We start from the raw sequence: 22,948 nt of genomic DNA on the forward strand, positions 1-22,948 counted from the left end.
ATGATATCTCATTGTTGTTTTGATTTGCATCTCTCTAATAGCTAATGATCGTGAGCATTTCTTCATATGTTTGTTGGCTGCCTGAATATCCTCCTTGGTGAAGTGTCTATCATGTCTTCTGCCCATTTTTTAATTGAATTATTTTATATACATGCAACATTTTTTCCTAAAACACTTGAGAAAGGGTTATATACTTCATGCCTTTCTTTACCTCGTAATACTTCAGTGTAGTATTTTCTGTTACATAACCACAGTATGGTTATTAAACTCAGGTAACTATTGATACACTATTTTAATCTATAGTCTGTATTCTGATTTTGTCCATTTTCTTAATGTCTTTTATATACTTTATACCCCTTTCCTTTGTCTCCTTTAACCTAGCATAGTTCCTCAGCATTTCTGTCTTTCATGACCTTTACCTTTTTGTAGAATTCTGTTCACTTATTTTGTAGAATGTTCCTCAGTTTTGGATTATGTGTTTTCTTCTGATTAGGTTATGTATGCATCCATGGCTGTACTGCATAGTGATGTTGTATCCTTCCCAGATGATCACATCACAGAGGCACATAACGTCTGTCTGCCCCTAATTTTGAACACCAGGTTACAGTGTTGTCTTGTTTCTCTCTGTTTAGTTACTACTATTTTGGTTGCTTTTATAGATAATAAGCAATCTTTGAGAAGACCCTCTCTGACCATGCAAAAGTCTCCTTTTTCTCATCACAGTTTCTTTTAAATTTAACATCCATTGATGATTCTTGCCTGACCTAATCTTTACTCTGATGGTTGCAAAATGGTGATTTTGCCAACTTTGTCACTCCTTCTAGTTTATAAGATGGATTGTATTGTATAGAAAAATTTCCTCCCTTATTTATTTTTTTATTATCAGTATGGGCTCATGAGTTTCTATTTTATTTAGTGGGTTATTATCCAGTACTGCCCTTTTTATATTTGATCCTCAAATTATTGATTGCAGTATTGGCTAGTTGGAGTTCCTTTAAGCTGATTTTTATGTCCTTTATACCTGCGCCTTTGTGTTTGGGCAGTTCCTTTCAAGCATGACAAAATGGTTCTCACTCATCTTTTAACTCCCCTGCCTGAGCTCTGGAATCAGTCATTTATTTCTTCAAGAGTCTCAGCTTCCTTTAAGTGGAAAAAAAGATTTTATAAACCAAAATCTGAGCTTTAGGTGTGTTCCGTTACCAGGGTGTTACTGCTTTTAGACTCTTTTCAGCAGATAGAGCTAGAAAGTATGTCTGTGTATTTCAGAAATAATTCTAATTCCAATTCATCCCTATGAGGTTCTTCTTTGCCTTTCCTCATTCCATTTTGTAAAATCTCTCTTATTCTGCAGTATCTTGACTTCCAGTTACTTCACCACATTCACTCATTTGCACAGTCCTGCAGTACACATAACATAGTTGCAGAATTGATACACCTACTTTCATGTGAGAAAAAAAAAAACCAACTGAAGAGTTCAGGATTTGATTACATACCTTTGCTCAAAATACTGTGTTTAAATGTGAACTGGATTTGTCCTCTAACCAATCCTTTCAGTGTGGTTATGTTATTCATGTGAAATCGAAGTGGCTTCATTTGTATTCAATTTTAGCCCCAATGCCAATTTTTGTTGATTTTTTTTTTTTTCTTTAGTAGGTAGCAATGTACACATTTCCCAAAATAAAAGTAATAGAGGAAGCCATGCTTAGACAAGTTTCTTCCTTCTCTTCTCTCTTCCACCATATTCTTCCCCACCTCTTGTAGGTAACCAGTTGTATTATTTATAATGCCATCATTTCTTTCTGCTAAAGTAAGGAGATACATGTGCTTTATTTCCATTCCTTTCATACACAAAAGGGAGTGTTCTATAAACACTTTCCCAGAGATACTTTTCAAAACATGTTGTCCACATAGTTTCATTTACAGATAAGGAAATTGGGATGTAATGCTCCTAAATGTGTAATGGGCTTTAGTCTTTGATGTTCTTGTTTCTGCTGTTCTTTGCTTCTTATTATTGTTTAAAAATGCTCTGTGTGCTTTGTGGGCTTTCTTGTCTTCCTTTTCTCCAAAGTTAATTGTGGTGTAGATCAGTGTAATTTCCTTTTGATATTTTGTGGATAGATTATAAGTATATGAAAATATTTATATGTAAGCCTGCATTCTTTTTTAATAGGTGGTCAGTCTGACCAAGGCTATGGGTCTAAGGATGAACTTATAAAGGATGATGCAGAAATTCATGTGCCTGAAGAACAAGTAACAAGAGAATTGACCACTAAAAGAAAAATACAAACACAAGGTTAAGTTTACTATTTACTAGCTTTACTTAGGAAAATATCTGTGTTCATTAAAAGCTTATCTTATTTGATCACTTTGCTGATAACTTTCAGAAATACAAAGTCTGGCTTATACGACAATATGTACTATTATATAAGGTTGTCTTTAATAGTCTCTGAATTTTTAAATTGAAGAGATTCTTAGAGACTGTAGTTTGCAGGAAACTGCAACCCAATTGAGGTATCAGTTTGGTAAAGTTTCATAGCTGCTTTGTGACAGATCAGGACTAAACTTTTGAGTCATCAAACTGATATTCCAAACCAAAAAACCCAAACTTACTGCTGTTGAGTTGCTTCCAACTCATAGTGACCCTGTAAAACAGAGTAGAATTGTCCCTAGAGTGATGCAAGGTTGTAATCATTACATCTCCTGCGGAGTGGCTGATGAATTCAAATTGTGCCAACCTTTCCATTAGCAGTTGAGTGCCATCAGGGCTCCGTGGGTGTATTCCAGGTCTCTTTATTTAAAATGCTCTCACTAGAAATTAGTCAAATGTCTAAGTGGATGTTTTTCATTGGTAGGTTGAACGTAGTCTCTGTGGTTTTCGTTGTTTCCATAGGACTTATTGAAGTTACTTTAGTAATCATCTTAGAAAAATACAGAAGAATATTTTGGCCTCATGGTAATAAGATCTTCTTATTCTCATACACAAAAGTGTACTTTTCTTTGATGGTGTCACTTATTTTATGTTCCAGAGTTATGTAGAAACAAGCCTCTCTCCTAGTTGGTAAGCACTGAGAAGTATAACTGAAGGCCACAGCCGTAATTGAGTCACTCAAGAATGCTTGAGTTAAGATAATTGGATACTAAAATAAAGCATTTATTTCAAACAGTATTGGTAGCATGTATGGCATAATGTAAATTAGATAACAATAAATCAATAATGAAATAGTTGTATACTGACCCGCTGCCCCTCAACTTGGAGAAAAAATTTTATGGTTTCTGTTTAAAATTGACAAAAAGCAAGAATGATAACATCTAAATATTTCATTCCAGAGGCATATGATATCTCTGCTATTGTGGCAAAACATCCAGAGCCTAGTCCAGAGCCACAGAGCCCTACTGAACCTCCTGCATGGGGCAGCAGTATTGTGAAAGTTCCATCTGGTATATTTGATATCAACAGCAGGAAAAATAGCACCGGTGAGTCTCTTCATATTGATTATTAAGTATTTGAAATATAATTCTACAGATATATTAGTGTCTTAATGCCTTACTTGATGGTAATGGACATGCAAAAGAACCACAAGTGAGATGAAATCCTAAAATTAGGGTAAAGAAGTTAAAATTGTTATATAAAAGTATTTTTACAAAGTGTGTGTGGGGTGTGTTTAGGGTGTTGAGTTATTGTTATTTTTTTAATGCCTGTTTCCAGTTTAATCCCTCTTTCTCATTGTAGATAATGAAGTATTGTAGGGCCTCCTCTACTTGTCCAGAATAGACAGGTAGTTATGTGATAGACTCTCAGAAAGACTTTTTGGGGGTGGCAGGGTAGATCCTATCACTAATAGGGAAGATTCACCTCACTTCTGCTCTACCCAAATATAGCTGTTGTTGTTGTTATGTGCTGTCGAGTCATCTCCGACTCATAGCAACCCTCCTTGGGTTTCCAAGGCAGTATCACTATGAAGGAGATCGCTCAATCTTCCTTCCGAGGAGTGGCTTGAACCGCCAACCTTCTGGTTAGCAGTCAAGTGCCTTGGGCACTATGCCACCAGAGCTCCCACACAGATAAAGCAGTGAGTCTTTAATTTTTGCCCAATTGTTACAGATACCCTGAGCCACTTAGCATCTGTGATTAAATATTTATAATTAATAACTATTGTGTGTAACTCCCTTGAAGACTGAATTTTTTTTTATTTTCGAGTATGTTGTGTATCAGTCAGATCTCCATATACACATACATCTGTGTACATGATTTTAAAGGGCAATGAAATTGACCTGTCTCCTTTGCCCTTTCTTAACGGTAGATACAGTTCACTCCTCCAAAGTCAGCTATCTTATTTGTAAATGTAATTATCGTATGACTTTACAGAAATGAATTTGTTCAGCTTCTTAAATCAGTGTAGAATTACTCCTTATTTCTAAACTCTTATTTTTTTGTATTTACTTGATATGCAGTTGAGTTTAATAATAAACGTTAAGTTTTTTGGGGTGGTACTCCAGAGGTGGGGCTAAAGGTTTCTTCGGAGGAAAATCGATACAGATGTTCTAGATTCCATTTTCTCAAGCTATTAGGAAAAAAAAGAGGACACAGTTTTCTTCCTCAAAGTTTTAAAATCTTCTAAGAATATTAAACTGGAGATTTTCAGAGTATTGGTGTATTTCCTTCCCTTTTTATTCAACTGATTTCCATATTTTATCTCGATCTAGGAAGCTATGTTCCATTAAGAAAGGATGAAGTAGTAATGAGGCTTTTGCTAGTATATCAAGCAGTCAGATTCTTTGTAAGATTGAACAAAACGTGCCACCAAATTCTTAAAAAATACAATGAAATCCAGTAATATTTGCGAAGATCTATTTCTCAAATTTTGATGAAAATTTTCAAAGCAGGTACAAATTTTGCTGTTGTAAAAATAGACTAGTTTAATTCCCACCAAAAGTTTTAAAATCTTTAAATAAGACATGGACAGATACTTCACCAAAGATATTTAGGCAGCCAACAAACATGAAGAAATGTTTGTGATCATTTGCCATTAAACAGATGCAAATTAAAACAACGAGATACCATCTTACCCCAACACTAATAGCTAAGTTCAATGAGACAGAAAATAACAAATTTTGCTGGCAAGGATATGGAGAGATTGGGACTCTCATATACTGTTGATACGCTATAAAATGATATAACCACTGTGGAAATCAGTAGGGTGATTCCTTAAAAAGTTGGAAATTTGATCTAGCAATACCATCACTAGGTACATGTCCTAATGAAGTGAGAGCCAGGAAATGAACAGATACATGCACACCCATGTTCATCAAAGCAGTATTCACAATAGCAAAGAGATGAAAATAGTCTAAATGATCATTAACAGAGGAATGGAGAACCAAACTGTAGTACATATTACACAGTGGAATACTATGCAACACTAAAGAATAAGGTAGAATCTGCAAAAAACTACGTAACGTGGATGAACTTAGAGAACATTATGCTAAGTGAGATAAGTCAATCACAGAAGGACAATATTGTATTAGTCCACTGTTGTAAAAAGTCAAGGAATAAGGTTTACACATGGAAGGAAATTTCTTTGTTGGTTACCAGGGATGGGAGGGAAAATTGCTGGACAGATAAGAGACAAGTATTGATTTGAGTGAAGGAGAAGGCAGTATACCAAAAGTGAGTGACCAACATAGCAACACTAAAGAAAAGGAAGACATAGAGAGATACACAAGAGGTGCAGACAACGAAGACAAACACTTCTACACATACAATATTGCATTATCAATAATAACAAACATACATAGGTAGACAAACTGAATTATCAGTTATGTCTAGGCAAAAGGAAGTATACCCATGACCATATGTAAGGCTGGCAGACAATAATGCTACATATGTATTTGTATGTGCTATAAGAATGTCCATATAAACAGAACTAATGGGGTAGAGTTATGATAACTTCTTAGCCACAGCCAACCACCCTGATGGAGCAAGTTGATGGACCTATGGGCTTGGGACTGTGGTCGCAGGGGACATCAACTTCAGTTGGGCATACCACACTACACAAAAACATTTTTCTACATCCTGTTTTGGTGAGCAGGGTCTTACAAGTTTGCCAGCAGCCGTCTACATGTAACAATTGGTCTCCTCATGTGGAGCAAAGAGGAATGAAGAAAATTAAAGACATATGGAAACAATTATCCAAGGGAATAGTGGACCAGGAGAACCTTAGTCTATATGACCAGGAGACCAGAAGAACTAGATGGTGCCTGGCTACCTCTGTCAACCACTTAGAAAGGGATCAGTGCAAGAGATCCTGGATAGAGTGGGAGCACAATGTGGAACAAAACTCAAAATGATTAAAAAAAACAAAAAGAAAAGAAAAAAGACCAGGCTTACTGGTCTGAAAGAGCCTGGTAAAACCCCAGAGGCTGTGACCCCTAGTCATCCTTCAGGCCTGGAATTGAAATCACTCCGTGGCTTCCAGCCAGACAATAGACAGGCATGTATTGTTGTTGTTGTTATGTGCCGTTGTGTAGGGCCTGACTCATAGCCACCCCTCCCTGAGTTTCCAAGGCAGTATCACCACGGAAGTAGGTTGCCCAACCTTCCTTCTGAGGAGTGGCTGCGGGGTTTAAACCGTCAGCCAGTTAGCAGTCAAGTGCCTTAGGCAGTATGCTACCAGAGTTCCCAGACAGGCATATAAGGTGAACATTTACATCAGGTAGGTACAGTCTTTAGAACAGTCAATCATGGGTAATCATAAGGGCAGTATTTGCACAGGGAGATAGCTCAGGGTGCAGAAATGCATAGGAAAGAAAGACACAGGGAAAAAAGTAACTACGGGGAGGAAGTGGGAAGAGAGATGTTACGTTATGGGGATTGCAGTCAATGTCATGAGACAAAATGTTTATGAACTGCTGTATGGAAAATGAATTTGCTCTGTAAACTTTCACCCAAATCACAATAAAAATGAAATATATATATATGTATATTTATATATCTATAGATATAGATCATGTTGGACAAATAATAAATATATGTATCTCTAAATACATATTATTAATTCTATAATTATTGGTATAATTATTAGTTGACACTAGTTTCGAACATAACCTTGAAATCAATTTGGAAGATTAAAAAATGATCTTGTAAAGTACAGCTTTTCCCCCAAAGTTCTAAGCATTGTACTTTTTTTCATAGTGCCTAAGGCACTTGACTGCTCACCAGAAGGCTGGCGGTTCAAACCCACCAGCCACTCCTTGGAAGGAAGGTTGGGCATTCCTACTTTCGTAGTGATACTGCCTCGGAAACCCAAGGAGGGGTCGCTATGAGTTGGGGCTGACTCGACGGCAAATAACAACAACACAATACTAAATAAGAATGGGTTAACTACATTCCAGTAATGATTCAAATAAGAAGTAACTTTTGGTCTTGGTGTGGAAGAATTGCATGGTATGAAGAATAAAAGATTGCTTTTTTCCCCTGAAGCTAAGATAGGTTCCTACATCACTGGCATATTTTGTGCCACTTGATCAAATAAGACTTTGACTTCTGTGAAGCCTAGAATCATGTCTGCTTTATTCGCTGTTATATTCCTAGCACCTCACACAATGGGTGCTAGTGGCACTCAAGTAATTGTTGAAGGACTGATTATCTCTGGAAAATTTTTTAACTAGTCAGATTTTATCAGCCATCTTGGAATTTACTAGTTCTAACCACTGTATTCTGGATTCTTTTACTTTGGAATGGTAAGATTTGGTTATAGCAAATATGTAATTCCTCTATGATTATACATTCCTGGTAAATATTTTTGAAATGAATATGTACAAGCTAAAAATCAAAGAAGTTATCTTTTTAGGTCTGCTATTCAATTGAGTGTATTTTTTTAATTGAGTGTAAGACTCTTAAAGTGTAAGAATTATTTATAAACCTATATTTATTGATACATGTATATTTTTATGAACAATACATATATATATAAAAGACATTGCATCATTCTTTTATTTTTTGAATGTGTATACATATGCATAGAAGCTTTAGGCAGGCTATATATTAAAAGGTTAGCTCTGAGAGGTAGGATTGAAGAGCCTTTTTTGTACTTTTTCCTTTATACCTTTTGTTATTTTCTAATTTTTATTCTGAGCATGTATCACTTTTGTAATCAGAAAAACAAACATTTTTGTAAAAGTTACATTACAAAATAGAGACTTATTTTTAATATTGTTCTTTGTTTTTTAGGTAGTACATCAAATGTGCTATTTTCTACTCAAGATCCCATTGAAGATACAGTGTTTGGTGACATTACTAATCTTCAGAAGAATAGTAATAGAGGAGAAAAAAGACAAAAGCATTTTCCAGAGAGGAGTTGTAGTTTTAGCTCTGAGAGTCGAGCAGGGATGTTTAAGAAGAGCAGCTTTGATTTGAATTCAAGTGAAATGGCCATCATGATGGGAGCAGATGCCAAGATTCTGACAGCAGCATTGACATGTCCTAAGACTTCTCCACTTCATGTCTCAAAATCTCAGAGCTTTGAGCAGGTTAGTTGTCACCTAGCTGATGCTCGGACTTGTATGTCTGAAAGCACTTGGGAGTCAGACCACAGATCATCTCCAGTGTTAGAGATGCTTGAGGAGAGCCAAGAGCTCCTAGAGCCTATGGTTGATGATAATGCAGCTAAAGCTCCCATGACAAAGGATGCATGTGACAGTCTACAAAAGGATAGTTATAGCAATCAGTGCAGAGACTTGAAATCAGAACCCAGAGATCCAGCAAATAAGAGAAATAGCTTCTACGGTGTTGCGAAAGCAATTGAAAGGGAAGATGTTGAAACTGGGCTGGATCCTTTGTCTCTTTTAGCCACTGAATGTACAGGAGAAAAGACTTCTGACTCTGAAGATAAAATGTTTTCACCAATTATTGCACGCAATCTAGCTGATGAAATTGAAAGCTATATGAACCTAAAAAGTCCCCTGGGTAACAAGTCTTCTAGTATGGAATTGCATGGAGAGGGAAACAAGGAATCTGCCACTACTACTGCATTTATTCACCCATTAGAGAGAAGATCAAGCCTACCTTTAGATCATGTTCCACCAGCACAGGAAAATCCCAAGAGTGAAAAGAGGTCTCCTGCAGTGTCCAGGTCTAAAACTTTTACTGGGCATTTCAAGCAGCAAACTCCCTCTCGATCTCATAAAGAACGTACAGCTACTTTATCAGCACTGGTTCGTTCCTCACCACATGGCTCATTGGGTTCTGTAGTAAATTCTTTGTCAGGGCTTAAGCTGGATAATATACTCTCAGGACCTAAGATTGATGTCCTGAAATCTGGTATGAAACAAGCAGCGACAGTAGCCAGTAAGATGTGGGTGGCCGTAGCTTCGGCCTACAACTACTCAGATGATGAGGTAAGAACATTTTGTGTGTGTAGTCTGAATGTGAAATGTTTGTAGTTTCTATTTTTAAAAATAAATTATTAGGTAGAGATCTCTTATAAGTGGTTTTCATATTTTAAAACTTTGTATTTTTTTTTAAATGCCTTGGTGCATGTAGAGAAATTAATGTAGCAATAGAATATCAGGATCACTTTATGTAATTCCCGTAACTGCTGCTATCAAGTTGATTCCAACTCATAGCAACACTATAGGACAGAATAGAACTGCCCCATAGGGTTTCCAGGGCTGTAATCTTTGTGAAAGTGGACTGCCACATCTTTTTCTGGTGCAGAGTGGCTGACGGGCTCCAACTGCTGACCTTTCGGTTAGAAGCTGAGCACTTAACCACTGTACCACCAGGTCTCATTTATATAATTCCATATCAGACTAAATTAAAACATAAAGTTTATTTCTTTGAAAGCAGTAACGCTTAGTGTTTAACCTAATAATAATGCCATAATAATGATGGAGTGAACCCATCGCTCTTTATGGGTTCTTTTTAGAGTCTTTGTTGTTGTTGTTGTTGTTTGCCGTCGAGTCGGCCCCGACTCATAGCGACCCCTCCTTGGGTTTCCGAGGCAGTATCACTATGGAAGTAGATTGCCCCATCTTCCTTCCGAGGAGTGGCTGGTGGGTTTAGAGTCTTTAGAGATGTGTATTTAGTTTACAGGAGCCCTGGTGGCACAGAAGTTCAGCGCTTGGCTACTAACTGGAAGGTTAGTGGTTTGAACCCACCAGCCACTCTTCAGGAGAAAGATGTCCTAATCTGCTTCTCTAAAGATTACAGCTTTAGAAACCCTGAGGGGCAGTTCTGCTCTGCCCTGTAGTATCAACTGTGAGTCACAGTCAACTCCAGGGCAGGCAGTTTGCTATCTGCATAGCACTTCACTTTGAAAAGAACTTTTAACTATATTATCTTTTTGATATGTATGAAGTCCTTCTTCAACTTAATCTGTACATTTCACTACCGCATGATGAAAATGATTCTTTTAAAAATCATTGTAAAATCTTCTTAAAACTAAACAAGGATTTACCTTACCTGGTAAAGAATGTCTGCCTTGAACATTGTGCTCTTTTAAGGTCTGTCTGGAATCAAATTGACAACAGCAACTTGAAAGATTAGATAGGAAACTTAAGGGTCAGTGAGTTTATGTTAATGGGAGAGGAACAACTTAAAGAAGCGTAAGAATAGTTGCCCAATTTGAAGAATGTAATCAGGGTCACTGAATTGCACATGTAGAAGTTGTTGAATTGGTATATGTTCTGCTGTGTATATTCTTCACAACAACAACAAAAAAATTATTTAAAAAATCATTATAAGGAGAGTTCATTGTTAGATCTTTTTATGAAAATAGCGATAAGGAAAATTTGCTTGTATTGCTGAAAATTTAAATGAATTTTACCTTGTTCAGCAAATTATATAGTCCACATGTAGTTTAGTAGAAAAGACATGTCTATGAATGTTTACTGTTACTTTAACAGTATGTTTTAGGTACTGTCATAAACTATCTAGTTTGAAATGTGAATTTATGTGTTGTATTGTGTTGTTTTTATATCCCGTTGAGTCGGACCCGACTCATAGTGACCCCTCCTTGGGTTTCCGAAGTAGATTGCCCAGCCTTCCTTCTGAGGAGTGGCTGGTGGGTTTGAACTGCCAGCCTTCTGGTTAGCAGTCAGATGCCTTAGGCACTACGCCACCAGAGCTCCCTTTTTATAGATAAGGTATCTGAAATTCAGAGATACTGACTTCCCAAGGTCATACTAGTGAGTGGCAGAACTAGGATTTGAAGTTAGGAAGATTGACTTTAGAGTCTATGCTCTTAATCACTGTAATAACAAAGAAAGGAGTCATATCTTTAAAGAGATTCAGGGTGGGGGCTGCTCTATAAAAACAAATTGGGTGATATCTAAGTTTGGTTTTGAAAAACAGATTTGAAATTTTACATTCGTTGAGGTGAGTGGCAAAAGAGTGTTTTTGAGAGAGCAAGTAACATGAAAAACATGGAAGCTTAAAACAGCATGAATTTGCAAGATAATATAATTAATGCTAGGTTTCTGAAGTTCTAAATAGGATATAGAGACATGGAAACAGAAATTGAAGAAACAAGACTGATTTGCCACTTGAAGGAAAACTTTAATCTATGGTCAATATATTAATTGAATTAGAAGTATAATATTGAATAATCACTTTGACAACAAACTGCATTGGAAAAGCTTACAAGATCAGTCAAAGAACAACAAAATAAGTTTGGTTCAAAAATGTTTTAACCTGGCATTACAATAAGAAACAATAGGATAAGCCATTTAATTTTTGAAATTTGTCTAATAATCTTAAATTTTTTTTTACTGGGTAGCTTGGAATATATAACAGTGTAAATTTCAAGGATTGTTGTTGTTGTTGTTATTTGCCGTCGAATCGGCCCCGACTCATAGCGACCCCTCCTTGGGTTTCCGAGGCAGTATCACTACGGAAGTAGGATTGCCCAAACTTCCTTCCGAGGATAGATCCTGTCTTTTTTTTCTTTTCATTGCTGTAGCCCTACAACCAAAAACCAAAACCAAACTCACTGCTGTCAAGTTGATGCCATCAAGTCAATTCGACTCGTAGTGACCCCTCCTTGGGTTTCCGAGGCAGTATCTCTACAGAAGTAGATTGCCCAGTCTTCCTTCTGAGAAGTGGCTGGTGGGTTTGAACCGCCAGCCTTCTGGTTAGCAGTCAAATGACTTAGGTACTACGCCACCAGAGCTCCCACAGGTGCCTTGCAAAAAGCAAGTAGGATATCCTTAATAACTATAAAAGAAGAAATGAATAAAAGATCTATAAAATGTTCATAACTTTGGTTCAGAATTTAAGGAAGTAAACATGTATAAACTAGCTAACAGGAATTAAATTCATCAATATAATATATAAAACAAAAAACAAAAGCCAAACTCACTGCTGTCAAGTCAAATCCAATTCATAGCATCCCCACCTTGGGTTTCCTAGGTGGCATCACTACGTTAGTAGATTGCCCGATCTGCCTTCCGAGAAGTGGCTGTGGTGGGTTTGAACCACCAGCCTTCTGGTTAGCAGTCAAATGCCTTAGGCACTATGCAACCAGAGCTCCCGATATAATACATGGTATATAAAGTTTCAAGCATCCTGAATACTCAATAATAGAAGATTTATTAAATATATAATAATACATATTAAAAAATTGGTTTGCAGAGGTTTAAATAATGTAGAATATTTAATGACATTAAAATAAATAACATGAAAGGATTAGGTTAAGAAAACTAGCCTCATATGATCCATTTTATAAAAATGTATTCTATTGCAATGGATGAATATTTTGAAAACAGTGGAAGGATGTACTTAAAGATTTTGATTATACCTTCTTGGTGTTGATATTATAAGTGTTTTTAATTTTCTGTTTTGCCTATCTGTATTTAACATTTTATTATTATTATTATTTAACATGGTTTTATAAAAACTGTCTTCTTTAAAGCACAAACCAAAGAAAAAGGAAACTCTGTTTATGGAAGTATTTACTATCTAGACTAAAGCTTCTCTGGTGGCATAGTGCCCAAGGCATTTGACTGCTAACCAGAAGGCTGGCAGTTCAAACCCACCAGCCACTCCGCAGAAGGAAGATTGAGCAATCTACTTCCATAGAGATGCCGCCCCAGAAACCCGAGGAGGGGTCCCTATGAGTCAGAAAAACAACTCGACGGCAGTGAGTTTGGTTTTTTTTTTGAGTAGACTGAAGCTTCGACAATTACATAGTAGTGGAGAACTACAATGTTTAGAACTTTATTCACATTGTATTCCTTTAATGCTGATGGTTGTTAGTCTGTATATCATATTCCCAGCTGAAATTATGACAGTCTTGTTTGAAAGGAATCATATTTTCAGGTGATATGATTAAAAGTTAGAGAAGTTGAGTATTTCTTCAGGGTCACCTAATATGTAATTAGTGATGGAACCCCACATCAAAATCTGTCTAGCTCTAAAGCCCCTACTTTACTTGTATTTAGGACCCCTGATTCATTTGAAGACAATGAGCTTCTAGAGTTCCTTTATTTTATAATCTTAATACTGAGAAACACTCCACACCCCAAACACACACCAGGGGCACAAATACCAGGAACACAACAAAATCTTTTGAGATTAAACCATTGTTTGAATGGATGCTTGAGTGTAGAAGGTAAATTCCAAATAATAGTGAGAAGAACTTATGATTTTGAGAAATATAGGGACAATGATTTTTTTTTTATAGATTATACCCCCCCCTCCAAAAAAAAACAACTCCTCACTGGCATTGAGTCAATCCCAATTCACAGTGACCCCGTTGGGTTTCTGAGGTAGTAAATCTTTAGGGAAGCAAATTGCCCCATCTTCCTTTTGCAGAGTGGCTGGTGGGTGGATTTGGACCTCCAGCCTTCTGGTTAGCAGCCACATGCCTTAGGCACCGTACCACCAGAGCTCCTCCTATGGATTATGTTGTTGTTGTTGTTATGTGCCGTCGAGTCAGCCCTGACTCATAGCGACCCCTCCTTGGGTTTCCGAGGCAGTATCACTATGGAAGTAGGATTGCCCAACCTTCCTTCCGAGGAGTGGCTGGTGGGTTTGAACCGCCAGCCTTCTGGTTAGCAGTCAAGTGCCTTAGCCACTATGCTACCAGAGGAGTTTAATTCTGAAAAGGATAGGGTGAATGTATTTCCACTGTGAAGATATTATTTATGTATGTGGAGTTTTATTCTTTTCAATTAAAGGAGGAAACTAGTAGAGATTACAGCTTCCCAGCTGGCCTAGAAGACCACATTTTGGGGGAGAATATATCGCCTAACATGAGCATCTCAGGGTTGGTCTCCAGTGAACTTACCCAGAGCAACACAAGCCTTGGCAGTAGCAACAGCAGTGGAGATGTAGGAAAACTACATTGCTCAACAGGTATGGGGAAAGAGATGTTTTCCTTCCTCTAATCTTTATTTGTTTTAATTTAGATATCTACACCCCACCTTCAGTACTATAAACCCCATTTATTGAGATGATCTGATACATTTTTAATAATAGCCATGTTTTTCATTCTCATTTTATGTAATCTACAAGTCCTAAATTTACACATGATTTTTGTTTTTAATTGTGTATATTTGTGGATTATATCATTAGTTCTCAAACTTTCATATGCATCAGAAATATATGTATAGATGTCCAAGTCCTTGGCTAGGAATTACGAGTCTATAACAAGCTCTCTGGATGAAGTTGATGTATACCAGTTGACTTATTTATCTGTGCCGCTCTAACAAAAATACTACAAGTAGATGGCTTTAGCAAACAGGAATTTATATTTTCACAGTTTAGGAGACTGGACATCTGAATTCAGAGCACCAGCTCAAGGGGAAAGGGTTTCTCTCTCTGTCGGATCTAGAGGAAGGTCCTTGTCTCTTCAGCTTCTGCTTCCTGGTTCCTTGAAGATCTTCATGTGTCTTGGCATCTGTCTTAATCCCATCTCTCCTCCGCTGACTTGTTTAATCTCTTTGATATCTCAAAATACATTAACTCAAGATAATTAATCCATTAATCCTGCCTTATTTGCATAACACAGACAACTCATTCTCAAATGGGATTATAACTGTAGGCATGAAGGTTAGGATTTATTTTGGAGGGCCATAATTCAGTCAATTAACATTCCACCCTTTGGCCCCCCACAGTACATGTCTTTGCTATGTGCAAAATAAATTCACCCCCTCATATCATACCCCAAATCCATACTCTACCAACAATTTCTTCAAGGCAATTCAGGCTTTTACCATTAAACTCACTGCCATTGAGTTGGTTCTGACTCGTAGCAATCCCCACTGGGTTTCCCAGGCTGTAAATCTTTATAGAAGTAGATTGCCTCATCCTTCTTCCTCAGAATGGTTGGTGGAGTTGAACCACCGACCTTTTGTTTAGCAGCCAAATGCCTTAACCACTACACCACTAGAGCTTATTTTACTATTTTTTTTAAAAAAACAACCAAACTCCTTGCCATCGACTCTAACTCATAGCAACCCTCATTGGGTTTCCAAAGTGGTAAATCTTTCTTTCTTTATCTTTTTCAATACATTTTATTGAAATATAATTTTATTGAAATATAATTTATATATAGTGAGATACACAAAGCTAAAGTGACATGGATCAGTGCATTTTTTTTTTTTTTTTTTTGCCAAGGTCCCCTTCTTCCCCTCCCACCCCTGGTAACCAACAAAGAAAGTTTCCTTCCATATATAAACCTTTCCTTGACTTTTTTACAATAATGATGAACTAATACCATATTTGTCCTTCTGTGGTGGACTTATTTCACTCAGCATAATGTCCTCCAGGTTCATCCATATTATATGCTGTTTTGTAGATTATACATTATTTTTTAGTGTTGCATAGTATTCCACTATGTATATGTACCATAGTGTGGTTATCCATTCTTCTGTTGATGGGCATGTAGGTTGTTTCCATCTTTTTGCTACTGTAAATAGTGCTGTGATAAACATGGGTGTGCATATGTCTGTTCTTGCCCTGGCTCTCATTTCTTTAGGATATATACCTAGTAATAGGATTGCTGGGTCAAAAGGTATTTCTAATTCCAACTTTTTAAGGAATTGCCATACTGCTTTCCTCAGTGGTTGGATCATTTTCCAGTTTCACCAGCAGTGTATGAGAGTCCCATTGTCTCCAAAATACTCACCAGCATTTGTTAATTTCTGTCTCATTGAACTTTGCCGTTAGTGCTGGGGTGAGACAGTATGTCATTGTTGTTTTGATTTGCATCTCTCTGATGGCTAATGATCTGAAACATTTCTTCATGTATTTGCTGGCTGCCTGAATATCCTCTTTGGTGAAGTATTTGTTCATTTCTTTTGCCCATTTTTTAATTGGATTGTTAATCTTTTTGTTGTTGAAGTGTTGCAGTTTTCTATAAATTTTAGAGTTAAGTTCCTTGTCAGATATGTCATTGCTGAATATTTTTTCCCCATCTATAGGTTTTCTTTTTACTCCTCTGGCAGTAATTATTGACAAGTAAGAATTTATTGCTGTCCTTTTGTTACTTGCTTTTTCGTGGTGCTGAGCTCATTTTGTTTATGAATTGTACTATCACTTCCTTCCGTAGTGATGCTGCTTCAGAAACCCAAGGAGGGGTCACTATGAGTTGGATGCAACTTGACGGCAGTGTGTTTGGGGTTTTTTTTTTTTGTAAATATTTATGCTGGTTCTCTTTTTTATTTTGGTGTGAAGGTTTATAATTTTTCTTTGAGGTTACTCTGTGATTTACAATTTTCTTCCCAAGTTTAGAACAGGCCATTCTATCTTGCAGTTGTCTTGACTTCCCTACCACTTAGAAGTTCTGTAACTATATTGTTTTTTCCCTCTTTTTGGTTTATAATTGTCCTCATTTGTGAATTGTTGTCTCTGATTCCCTGTTTATAATCTTATAGGCTTATTTACTAGGTTGGTTTCTGGGTTATGCCATCATGTATATTAATGGTCGGTTGTTGTTTGCAGTTGTTGGTTCTCTCTCCAGAGGACTCCCTTTAGCATCTTTTGTAAGGTTGGTCTGGTTTTAAAAAATTCCCTTAATTTCTGCTTACCTGGAAATGTCCTAATTTCACCATCATATTTGAGGGACAGTTTTGCTGAGTATGTAATTCTAGGTTGGAAAATTTTTCTTTCAGGGTTTTATATATACCATCCCATTGTCTTCTCACCTGCATGGTTTCTGCTGAGAAATCTGAGCTTAGTCTTACTGGTTGCCTCTTGTTCTGGTTACCTAGTGCTGCTCTGACAAGAAATATACCACAAATGGGATGGCTTAAACAAACAGGGGTTTATTCTTACAAATTGGAGGCTTTAAGTCCAAATTCCAAGTGCCAAGCTCTAGGGGCTGGGTGAAAGCCCCTCAGCCTTGGGCTTCAGCTCTGCCTTCAGCTCCCAGCCCACTGAAGCTAGAGGCTTTTCTTCACTCAGACAGCTGCTGGCTCCTGAGGCTGCCAAGCCCAAGGTTGACACGTAACAAGGCACAGTCCCAATATTACCAAATCATACAGCAGGCCATTAACTGAAGTCCATTGTAAGTCCCAAGGTGGGCACAGCATGGCAGGCTGCTGAACAACAGCACAGCTACATGCAGGGTTCAAGGTGCCATAAGCTAGAGACCATTCCCAAGGCTTTTCCTTATATACAGGAAGCAGGCCACATTCCAAAGGCAGCTACTCAGCTGCTTGTGGTAGATCCCACCATGGAGTAGATTGCCAGTCTCATCATGGGGAATAACTACCACCAGCTGCCCAGCCACTCAACCAAGCCCAGCCAAGTTGACACACAAACATAACTACCACACTCCTTGTAGGTAACTTTTAGTTTTTCCCATAATTCTTTCAGGATTCTTTCTTTGTCTTTGATTTTGGTGAGTTTGATGATGATATGTCTTAGTGATTTTCTTTTAGGGTCTATCCTGTTTGGGGTTCGTTAGACTTCTTGAATGTATATATTCACATCTTTCATTATACCAGGAAAATTCTCTTCCAACAAATCTTCAGCACTTTCCTCTGTGGTTTCATTTGTCTCTTCCTGTTCTGGAATTCCAGTGACATGTAGATTATTCCTTTTGATGGTATCCCACATGATCCTTAGGCTTTCTTCATTTTGTTTTGATCTTTTTTCTGACTGATCCCTTTCCAAAGAAGTGTTAAGGTATTTGTCTTGAATCTCACTAATTCTGTCTTCCATTGATTCATTTCTACTCCTTTGCCCATTCAATGTGTTATCTATTTCTGAAAATTTAGTATTAATCTTCTGAATTTCTATCTGTAGATTTTGTATCATTTCTCATTTTTCATTTATTTTGTCATTTTGTTCTTGTATTAACTTTTGAAATTGTTCTAGGGTTTTCTCTGTGTTTTCCTCAATTTTGTCAGTGTTTTCCTTGATCTGTCTCTCAGTCCATTGAAGGTACCTAAATATAATTCTTTTGAATTCCTTATCAGGGAGTTCCAATGCTGCTGCTTCCTCGGGGATGTGTTCTGGGTCTGTATCCTGGTCCCTTATTTCTCTTGCTCCTTTGTGTGGACTGTGATGATCTGTTGTCTTTGAGACATTGTGATGCTTTTGTATTTATATTTAATTGACGATTGTATGTTGGAGTGACTTGCCCACAATTTTTGTTTTCTTTGGATGTTATCTATGTAAGCAGGGTACTGTGCTCCTCTCTTCGCTAGTTAGCAGCACTTATACACTCACCACTTGTCTCTTGTTGTCAGACTCACGTATGTCCCTGCTGTCCTTGGCAAATGGAGCCTATGCTTAAGTCCCTGAAATCCAAATGAGAATGCTGTCACTTTTGCTGTCACTTTACATGTCCAAAATGGTCACCACTTACAAACATTCCAAAGGGCTGTGCCCTCTGGACAGCCAAAAGTCCACAGTTCATGTTGTCTCCCTCCTTGCTTTTTCCCTTCCTAGTCATTGGCCACCAGCGCAGTCATCCCTGCAGCCCTTGGTGACTAGGGCTGATCTTTAGGTCAGTTCTCAGGTCCCAACACCACTTGGAAATATTCAGGCTGTTGGTGCCACCAGAGTAGCTGACAGTCCACAACTCCATCTGTCTCCATACTCACCGTTTTCGTTCAGGTTTTTCCACTAGTTGGTGCCTAATCAACTTCTGTATACTTCTTTCAAAGCTCATGGTGCCAGGATTATTTTCTGTATCTCTGTCAATTGGTATCTTTTCTTTGTTGAAGAGGGTCTGTGTAGCTTGTCTGCCTATTCCGCCATCTTACCAGAAGTCTGAGGTGGTAAATCTTTACAGAAGTAGATTACCCCATCTTCCTTCTGCAGAGTGACTGGTGGATTTGGACCACTAACCTTCATGTTAGCAGTCAAATGCCTCAGGCACTGTGCCACTGAGCCCCTTTTACCATTGGTTGTTAGGTGCCATTGAGTTGGCTCTGACTCATAGCAACCCTATCTTAAAACTCTTCTAGGCTTTACCTGTTACTCAATTACAAAACTGCTTCTGTGCTTTAGGTATCTGTCAGAGCAGCATCCCACTCTACCGGGACCAAATTCTGTCTTAGTTACCTAGCATTGCTATAACAGAAATACCACAAGTGGATGGTTTTAATAAACAGAAATTTATTTTCTCACAGTTTAGGAGGCTGGAAGTCCGAATTCAAATTGCCAGCTCCAGGGAAAGGCTTTCTTCTTTCTCTGTGGGTTTTGTAAGGGAGGGTCCTTGTCTCTTCAACATCTTCTTCCTGGTCCCTTTGGAGATCTTCCATGTGTCTTAGCATCTGTCTTACCTCATGCCTCCTCTGCTAGCTTGTTTAATCTGTTTTATATTTCGAAACAGGTTGATTTAAAATACACCCTACGCTGATCCTGCATTATTAGCATAACAAAGAACCCATTCCCAAATGGGATTACAACCACTGGCATAGAGGTTAGGATTTATAGCACATATTTTGGGGAACATAATTAAATCTTTAACATCAGCTGTTAAAAACCTTGGGCTTTATCATTGAAATTTCTTCCCTCTCAGTTCCTCTGTGGTATTTTTAAAACATTTTAATTCTTTAATTTCAAAAATGTTGATAAGTTGAAAGAATCATACAGTAAATATTTGTATATGCTTCACCTGTTGTTGTTGTTATGTGCTGTCAAGTCAGACCCGGCTCATAGCGAACCCTCCTTGGGTTTCTGAGGCAGTATCACTACGGAAGTAGATTGCCCCATCTTCCTTCCAAGGAGTGGTTGGTGGGTTTGAACCGCCAGCCTTCTGGTTAGCAGTCAAGTACCTGAGACATTATGCTACCAGAGCTCCTATGCTTCACCTGTTGTTGTTGTTGTTGTTATGTGCCGTCGAGTCGGCCCCGACTCATAGCGACCCCTCCTTGGGTTTCCGAGGCAGTATCACTACGGAAGTAGGATTGCCCAACCTTCCTTCCGAGGAGTGGCTGGTGGGTTTGAACCGCCAGCCGTCTGGTTAGCAGGCAAGTGTCTTAGCCACTATGCTACCAGAGCTCCCCTAGATTTATTTAAATACTGAGCCATTTGAAAATAAATTCCAGATGTCATGACACTTCTTCCTAAATATTTTAATATACATTTCTTAAGAATAAGGACATTCTTTAATATAATGTAATTTTTTATACTTCTTTCTAGGTGAAGTTCCATATCCAAGAGGCATAAAAGGACAAGACTTTGAAAAATCAGAACATGGTTCTTCTCAAAATACTAGCATGTCTAGCATCTATCAGAATTGTGCAATGGAGGTAAAAGTTCTGTATTCTTCCTATAACAAAATGGCTTTGAGCACATTACATTTTATTTCAGAATGGCATTTTATGTCCACCTGTAGACAGAATAAGAAATAATTTAAAAGAAAATTTGCTTGATATCTTATGTATGCAAGACGATGAACTGGTAATTTTTGCCTGTAAAGTAATAGAACCGAAAAAAAAAAAAACAAACTCAGTGCCATGGAGTTGTTTCTGACTCCTAGCAACCCCCATTGGGTTTCCGAGGCTGTAAATCTTTACAGAAGTAGATCGCCTAGTCTTCCTTCTGTGGAGCAGCTGGTGGGTTTGAACTGCTGACCTTCCAGTTAGCAGTCAAGTGCCATATCCACTACACAACAGCTAATTTTAAATTTGATTGATAGAATAAATAAAACTTTGATGCTCATCTCATGAGAATGGCTTATTAAGATTAATTTTCATCATTGTGGTTAGTTGCCATCATGCCACTAATTCCGACTCACGGTGACTTGATGTATGCAGAGTAGAACTATACCGTAAGGTTTTCAAGATTGTGACTTTTCAGAAGCAAATCGCCAGGACAGTTTTCCGAGATGCCTCTGAATGGGTTCAAACCACCAACACCTTTGGCTAGTAGAGTCAACCATTTGCGCCACCCAAGGATCCTCATTTCCACCGTAGATATTCTAAGTGTCTACATTTTTCTGTTCTTAGGTTTTACTAAGTGTCTACATTTTTCTGTTCTTAGGTTTTGATGTCAAGTTGTTCACAGTGTAGAGCTTGTGGAGCTTTGGTTTATGATGAAGAAATTATGGCTGGCTGGACTGCCGATGATTCAAATTTAAATACAACCTGTCCATTCTGTAAAAGCAACTTCTTGCCTCTTCTCAACATAGAATTTAAAGACTTGAGGAGCTCTGCAAGGTTAGTATTATAAAAGCTCCCTTGACTACTTAAGAGGTAAGTGCCTCCCCAGAAGGCATGAGTTGTAGAAGAGGAATGGAATATTCATTGTATGCTCTAGGTCTACCTTTCCTTTTTCTCCTTCACCTTCAGTATTTGAGTAGAAAATACTAGTAATTTAGAAAATTGCTTTTACATTTTGATTAAATATTATCCAAAAAACTGACTGTTGTTGAGTCAGTACTGACTCATGTCAGCCCTATAGGACAGAGTAGAACTGCTCTGTAGGGTTTCCAAGGCTGTAAATCTTTGCAAAAGCAGACTGCCTCATTTTTCTCCCCTGAAGTGACTGATAGGTTCAGACCGCTCACCTTTTGCTTAGCAGATGAGTGCTTTAACCACTGTACCACCAGAGCTCCTTAATTATCAGTAGTAGTTAAGTTTTGGAACTGAATTTTCTCTATAGATAATTCAAAACTAATGTAAACTGTCCTTTTGCCTTAATGACTTATTTTGTCTACTAGAGGCAATTAAAAGGAGGGGGACTGTCAACTCTTCTCATAACTTTGTACCACTTTCTCTGTACAGTCTGTGAAATGATAAAATTCTGGGTGATCTAAAAGATAGCTGACCTGTTGTAAGGTAAATAATTAGTCGTTAAATAATTGAGAGTTTGGTAGCTCTCTATATATTCTTAGTATTTCATTTTATGGATATTATTTTCTGCCTTCAGCTGCTTTTTAAAATCTCCTATCATAGAGGTATTTCCTTTCTGTTTTTTTTTAGCCTCAGGTATAGAATTGAATCGAATCATATTCTTAATTCCCAACCCAATATCATAACTGGTCTCTGCAAAAGCCCTCTTTTCTCCCCCTCCTGCTCCCTGCCCCATTCCCAGTCTCATTCCATTATCTAACGAAGACACCAACTCTCTGGTGTGTGATATATCCTTGATTATATGTTCTTATGAAACATGTAGAGTTGTTTCGTATGATTATTTATTTTAATTTACATAATTGGAATTATGCTGAACTTTCCATTTTCTATGAAAATTTGCATTTCTTTTTATTACTAAGTTTAAAATATTTCTAAGCTACTACATGCCTAAGGCATTTGACTGCTAACCATAAGGCTGGCAGTTCAAATCCACCAGCCACTCCTCAGAAGGAAGATTGGGCAATCTACTTCCATAGAGATGCTCCCTCAGAAACCCAAGGAGGGGTCACTATGAGTTGAAATTGAGTCGATAGCAGTGAGTTTTGTGTTTTTTGGTTTATATGTACATCTAGTTTGGTTGTTTTTCCTGTAGGAAGTTGGTACCTCATTGTTTTGGCCCTCTGGTGCTGCTGTA

The 22,948-nt window shown here is 37.7% G+C and overlaps 1 protein-coding gene across 1 annotated transcript in view; it reads left to right on the forward strand.

Moving 5' to 3' along the window:
• DENND4C (DENN domain containing 4C) overlaps positions 1-22,948 on the forward strand; it is a 122,831-nt gene that overhangs the window by 77,234 nt on the left and 22,649 nt on the right. Inside the window, exons 20-25 of the mRNA XM_042782498.1 lie at positions 2,171-2,293; positions 3,328-3,474; positions 8,228-9,393; positions 14,176-14,353; positions 20,600-20,709; positions 21,443-21,618. Of these exons, the coding sequence (XP_042638432.1) occupies positions 2,171-2,293; positions 3,328-3,474; positions 8,228-9,393; positions 14,176-14,353; positions 20,600-20,709; positions 21,443-21,618 (1,900 nt within the window). The remainder of the gene's footprint in view (positions 1-2,170; positions 2,294-3,327; positions 3,475-8,227; positions 9,394-14,175; positions 14,354-20,599; positions 20,710-21,442; positions 21,619-22,948) is intronic.

This window comes from Orycteropus afer, unplaced genomic scaffold (assembly GCF_000298275.1).
Source record: "Orycteropus afer afer isolate SDZICR_OR568_19922 unplaced genomic scaffold, OryAfe1.0 scaffold00345, whole genome shotgun sequence".
NCBI lineage: Eukaryota > Metazoa > Chordata > Mammalia > Tubulidentata > Orycteropodidae > Orycteropus > Orycteropus afer.